This window comes from Bombina bombina, chromosome 1, assembly GCF_027579735.1.
Source record: "Bombina bombina isolate aBomBom1 chromosome 1, aBomBom1.pri, whole genome shotgun sequence".
In the NCBI taxonomy this organism is placed as follows: Eukaryota; Metazoa; Chordata; class Amphibia; order Anura; family Bombinatoridae; genus Bombina; species Bombina bombina.
This window is the reverse complement of record NC_069499.1, coordinates 85,897,469-85,904,341: the sequence shown is the minus strand read 5'-3', so window position 1 is coordinate 85,904,341 and position 6,873 is coordinate 85,897,469. Positions and strand designations below refer to the sequence as shown.

The following is a 6,873-nucleotide window of genomic DNA, read 5'->3' as shown; positions in this document are numbered from 1 at the left end:
TGCCCTATCTGAATCATGAAAGTTTAATTTTGACTAGACTGTCCCTTTAAAAATGAAAACGTGTGAAATACCTTTAAATCACATATTGGAAACAAGTTGTTTTAGGGTCTTGTATAAATGCAATTCCAGCAAATTGATTTAAAATACTTTATTTAAGGTGTTGAAGCTACAAAACTCACAATTCCTGGAAGAAGCACATTTTCTATGTGAAAACCCAATCAAGTGGAAGCTGATATCTCAGACTTGGTGGGGCATTAACTGTTGTGGTCAATTAATTATGAAAGTTCGTGGTTTAGTGATATCTGCACATATACTCAAAAAATGGGTTCTGATGAAGAAATGCTTTTCTACAGAAATGTTCCCAAGAACGTGTCAGGACCAAGCTGAATGATTTAAACTACCAATCCATTAACCCCTAACAGAGCTGCACAGCTTGAAAGCTAAATTAATAAAACAGTGCATGATTGCAGATAAGCTATATGAATATCATTCTTCAGGAAACAACCAACCAGATCTCTTTTTGTTCCTGAGCCGTCTATTCATTTGCCTGTTTTGGTGAACTAGGAAGGACCCCTGCCTAGCAACCCGTTTTGTTATCATAGCGACTGTCTGTTACTTAGAAACCCGCTGCCAGCATGTCGGAGGAGGCAGAGAGAGCACCAAGAACCAAACGCATCTTTATTAACCATGTTGATTTGTACTGCACCAAAAACATCGGCAAGGTAAATGTATAGGGCTTTACCGAGGGTTAACCCTGTAAGGTTCATTTGTTCCAGAGAACATTGTGTTTAACCCCTTGACTGCTAGAAAGGGCTGTAACGAAAATATTTGCTGTGTTCTCCAGCAGCCACGGGAATATAATTGCCCATCTCCATGTAATCACTTTCCTTATGTTCTTGTATAAGAAAATTATAGAATGAGTATAGAGATCACTCATCTAAATGTGCATTTTAAGTCAAAGTCATTTCATTAGGCTCAAGAGCGCACAATCTATAGGAAGTAGGTTAGTTCAGTGGTTTCGTTGCCATAAGAAACAGAAAACTATAGAAATACTATATCCCCTTCCTGTAGTACACACGGTATTTATCTCAAGCATTATCTGCAGTATCTAAATTTGGATAACTACCCTTGTTAATAAATACATAAATAAACAGCCTAAGCAATTAGCTTAAAGATACAGTCCAGATTTGTTATTGTTTATTAGCATAGATCATCCATTTATTACCTATTCCCCAGTTTTACATAACCAACATAGTTATAGTAATATGTTTTACCTCTGTGATTACCTTGTATCTAAGCCTCTACAGACTGCACCCTTATCTCAGTGCTTTTGACAGACATGCAGTTTAGCCAATCAGTGCAGACTCCTAAATAACTCAACGGGAGTTAGCACAATGATATCTATACGACACACATGAACCAGTACTGTCTAACTGTGAAAAACTTTCAAAATGCTCTGAGCTAAGATGCGGTTTTCAACGATTTACCTACCTAGGTTTAGCTTGAGCAAATTTGATGATAAAAGTAAATTGGAAAGTTGCTTAAAATTGCATGCCCTATCTGAATCATGAAAGTTTAATTTTGACTAGACTGTCCCTTTAAAGGGACACTAAACCCAATTATTTTCTTCATGATTCAGATAGAGAATACAATTTTAAACAACATTCCAATTTACTTCTATTATATAATTTGCTTAATTCTTTAGATATCTTTTGTTGAAGAAATAGCAATACACATGGGTGAGCCAATCACACTATGTGCAGCAACCAATCAGCACCTACTGATCCTATCTAGATATGCTTTTCATGAAATTAAATCAAGAGAATTAAGCAAATTAGATAATAGAAGTGAATGAGAAAGTTGTTTAAAATGACATGTTCTTTCTAAATCACGAAAGAATAAAATTGGGTTTCATGTCATTTTAAAGGGATAGAAAGGTCAGTTTGAAATAGAAGCATTTTTGCAATATACTTTCATCAGCAAAAATGCTCCTTGTAAAAGGTATCACTGTTTTTCTGCAGGATACGCACATATTCTGTGCGGGCCAAGTGCACCAGTTTTCAAAGACCACGCCTACTCAGAGAGTCATCAATGGCTTGTATGACAAAAATTATGCATTTAGAAGCAATACACACCACCAGCAGCTCTCTGAGCAGGCATGATGTTTGAATACTGGTGCACAGGGCCTCACAGGATATGTAGATATGCCACAGACAAATAGTAATACCTTTTCCTAGAAGCATTTTTGCTGATGAAAGTATATAGAAAAAATGTTTCTATTCCAAACTGAAATGAAACCGTACACATTTCATTTTTGTCTTTTCTAACCATTTAATACATTTTGTAGCATAGTTTGGTAATGAGAGCTGCTACTGTGGATATACAATTATCAAGCCTTTGGAGAATGTTTCCTTCATAAAGAAGACAAATACCAGGCAGAGATGCAGTGTTTTTGTTTATATACGTACATGCAGCTATTCTCCACATACAGCACAGCCACTGGCATTAATTGAACACGGGAAAAAACACATAGGGGCAGAAGGATTAGGGATCCAAATAAGCCATAAATGTAATATACTATTTTAATTTTTAAATTGTTTTTACATTGTTAAAAAGAAAAAGCAAAACAAAACACAATGAAATAAAACAATATACTATAGAACAACACACAAACAATTCAATGCATTTCTGCAGAGTTGCCCTGTTCACTGTAGGGAGTGTGGTGTAATGTTTTGAACCAAAACTGCCATCATATAGTACTTCTGTGCATTGTTTAGATCAGGGGTGGGAAGACTTTTGTAAGGCAAGGGCTACCTCAAATGTTATTCCAAGTGACGTGGTCACTTAATTAAAAAAAAAAAAACCACCATGATTCACCATCATTGGTCAGCTCATATGTCATTTATTTTGCGATCCATTCACCACACTTGTAGCAGCCTTCAATCCCTCCTTTTCCTTTCATGCTTCCCTTTACTCCACATTACATCAATACTCAAAGTTTATACTAATATCTATGAATTACAGATGTCTTATTAAAAGATAGACATGAGAAGGTACACACACGTTGTGCACTAACCCTTTCAGGCTCACCTACAATACCAGCAGTGAACAAGCTAAACCGGGAGTGGGCGTGGACACTGACTTAAAACTCTATCTGAGGAGTGTGTGGTCTGACAGTGCTTGAATCTGACAGTGCTGTATAGTAGACGGACATAAGCAGATCCAAATTTACATTGGATCTGCTTATGTCCGTCTTCTATACAGCACTATCAGATTCAAGCACTGTCAGACCACACACTCCACAGATAGATTTCCAAGTCAGTGTCCACGCTCACTCCCACCGTAACTCTTTGCCTCCCAGTGCTCTGTTTTCCAAGGTCCAAGGGGTTACTAAGATAGTTCATGTTAGTTTGATCCCTATGAAGTTTCATACCTTCTGCATAACTCCTAATTGCCTACTCTAGGCTCCAGGGTGATTGTGCCCTCCAGCATCCAGCAATACCCTCCTTAATCCTCAAACATATTAGCTTCTTTACTGGCGTAGAGCTCCTCTGGCCTCGTGCAGGTAGCCAATCGGCGCGTAGCAGCAGAAAAATCTACCAGTCCCAGACAGGCCAATAATGTAAGGGGGGGTCAGCTCTCAGCCAATCATAAACTTCTTGTCTCTAGCGAAGATGGTTGTGTAGTAGAAATTTGGAGCTGAGGATCACGTGAGCTATTGAAACTCGTAAGTTATATATATGTAATGCTACACCCCTGAGGCACGATATGAGTCCTGTGTGCTGATAGGCCACATGTTTAGCAGTCTGTATATGTAAGAGATAGATTTCTCACACATCTACAATGGCAAAATCTTTCTCTTACTATGCAGACTTTGGAAATCCAGACGGTTACCTCAAAATTCACTTGCGGTCCACTGGTAGACCGCAATCTACCTCTTGCCCTGGTCTAGATATACAAATTGGGGAGAGCTTGTGTATTAATTACAGCCACTGCAGATAGAGCATGCACAATACCAATGCTATGGAGTGGACAATATGTTTTCTCAAGGGCTGTAATGGCCAATTATGAAATAAAGCCTTTGCGGCATCATGCAATTTTGGATTAAAATAACAATATTAACCCTTTGAGTGCTAATGACGGCTCTGAGCCGTCACAGAGTTTCCCACTCTGGTGCTAATCACGGCTCAGAGCCGTCACTAGCACTCTCCCACCTTGAGGGAGATCTGGGGGCTCCCATCCGCTCCTACCCCGGCGATCGTGCCTGTAGAGTGACAGGCATCGCCGGGGCTTCCCGTTTTGCATGGTGACGTCACGCGCAATAACGTGATGACGTCACCACGCAACTTTATTTTTACTTAACAATATTAAGTATAGCAGCAGGGGGCATGCTGCTTAGAAGCCTGTATCTCAGGCATCTAAGCAGCTACAGACCCCCAAGACCTTTCATTGGAAAGGTCATTGGAAAGGTAATCACCTAACCTTACCAACAGTGTAAGTCTTGGGGGTCTGAAAAAAATAAAAAAAAAAGTTAAAAAAAATTGTTAAAAAAAAAAAAAAAATTAAAAAAAAAAAAAGATTACAAAATCTTAGCACCCAGGTGGGAAAGTGCTTATCGCTCAAAGGGTTAAAGAGTCGCCATTTTTTTACTGTATTGCCCCTTAAAGGGACATTGTACTCCTCCTCCTCTTAAATGTGTTCCCAAGAGTCCAGTGTATTACCTTTATTTTGTTATTTGATATAGCTGATTTTGCCCATATACACCACTACCTACACTTTAACTATGAATAACAAAAGTATAATTAGCAGAAAAGTTATGTAAACAAGAGACAATAGCTCTAATTAATCTCCCAGTGGGAAGAAGAAGACTGATTTTTGTACCTGAAATAGCTGATTGTGCCCAGCCATAATTAGCATTTTAATACTTTTCTCTGTTTAGTCATAGATAACATTAGCAGGTCTGCTTTACCTGCAGGCTCAGTCCATTTTTATGGGCACGTCCTTAAAAACAAACAAAACAGCCATTTCAAAGACAAAATAAACACAAAGGTGAACTTTTACATACATTCCTCATCCTGTAGTAGGTATAACATGCCATTTAGAACAAATTGAGGGGAAACAAATGTTATATTACAGTGTCCCTTTAAGGTGGAGCCACCAATTTCCTATGCTATAGGCAATTAGAGACTCTTATTAACGATCGTCTACACTGATCCAGGAATCACTGTGTAAAATGCTGTAGGAAAGTGCACTATAACATGTTTTACCGCACATAAATAATCATTCTCTTTGGCATCCCGTTTGAGATCAGTTGATGCGTTTATATGTCTGTGGGCACATTGACTAGAGTGGGATTCAATTATCCACCAAATTTACAAGTATTACAATAGGATGAATAATCAGCAGTTATGTCTCAATATTTATTTTGCAGTATTTGTCAAACTGTATAGTGGGAGCCTCGCTTGAAGAAGCCGGAGAGGATGGCGAAGAAGAGGAAAAACAAGCAAACGAAGAGGAAATGTCACTCAATAGATCAAAACAAGGACTTTTCCAAATAGTTGGAACTCTGTCAAATCACATTGGCAAGAAACCAGATTTCACTGTGGAAACATATACAGTTAAGTTTATTGTCCTATACAATTATATATTTTTTTAGATACAATATACATAATGGTGTAAATAAGATTCTATGTGGATTTACATTTAAAGGGACATTAAGCAGTCATATAAAATGTTTAATTATATAAAGTAAAAGTACTTTGCAATATATTTTAACTATTTATTTTGTCCCATTTTCCTGTAACTTAACTCTTATTTAACTTTTAAATTGTGGGCTTCCAAATTCCTGTTAAAAGTGGAAGTGCAGACTCCACACAGCCATTGGTTGCACACTCTAGTGACCCATTTAATTGGCAGAGAAGGAAACCTAGGTTACAACATGGCAGCACACATTGTTTTATGGACACTAAAACTTTACACTTGTCTTTTCAATATTTAAACAATTGATACAACTTTAAAAAATCGATCTGTATATTATTCTCTGGCTAAGTATTGCTTTCAACACGTCATTCTATCTTACATTTGTTTAGTGTTTAATATCCCTTTATGTAGTTGTACTTCATGTACCTTTGTTTGCTATTGTAAAAAAATAAAAATTTTAAAGTAGATTTTTTCTGTTTTCCACTAAAACAACAATTTGATTTTCAGATCACAAACCGAGACGAGTTGTTAAGCCACCTGCTAGAGTGTGATATAATTGTTTACAATATCACAGAAGATGCGTCTCAGATTGACGAAGCTTTGTGGGCAGCTTCTGGTGAGTGCAGCTGTCACTTAGTTTGAAATGATTGGCAGAATCTTGTGTCAATAATATTGTTCTGTTTGGTTACCAGTTAAGTCCTATTTTGAGCACTAAATAAAGTTGATTTGCTGTATAATTAGCTACAGTGTGAACCTTGATGCTCACGTATATTGGCAATTTGTGGCATTGTCCATAATCTGCTGCTGGTTACTCCCAGAGATACCTTGGACTGGCCAGACCTCACCCAGGAATGCCCAGTATCTGTTCCCATGCTGGGCATATGCTGCCAAACTCTGCCCCAAGGTCTTTAGGTCCCACCTTCACACTGTTCAGGTTCTGCCTCTGGCCCTGTATGCCCTGTCTTTAATGTCAAATATTTGGGAGGGTTTTAATAATTACCAGCTGCCCCATAAGATGGACAGTAGCTATATGGACATTAAATTATATATATATGTATTATAGCAGTGTTAAATATGGAGTCTGCACTTCACCTGTAACCTGAGTTGGAAAACCCACAATTTTCTAAATTAGAGCAAAAGGGGACAACATTAAAGTGAATGTAAAAGCAACAG

At 37.8% G+C, this 6,873-nt stretch overlaps 1 protein-coding gene across 1 annotated transcript in view; it reads left to right on the top strand.

Moving 5' to 3' along the window:
• The first annotated feature begins 635 nt into the window (after positions 1 to 635).
• Positions 636 to 6,873, top strand: part of AK7 (adenylate kinase 7) — a 177,037-nt gene continuing 170,799 nt past the window's right edge. The window contains exons 1-3 of the mRNA XM_053697496.1: positions 636 to 722; positions 5,432 to 5,617; positions 6,208 to 6,316. Coding sequence (XP_053553471.1) covers positions 636 to 722; positions 5,432 to 5,617; positions 6,208 to 6,316 — 382 coding nt within the window. The remainder of the gene's footprint in view (positions 723 to 5,431; positions 5,618 to 6,207; positions 6,317 to 6,873) is intronic.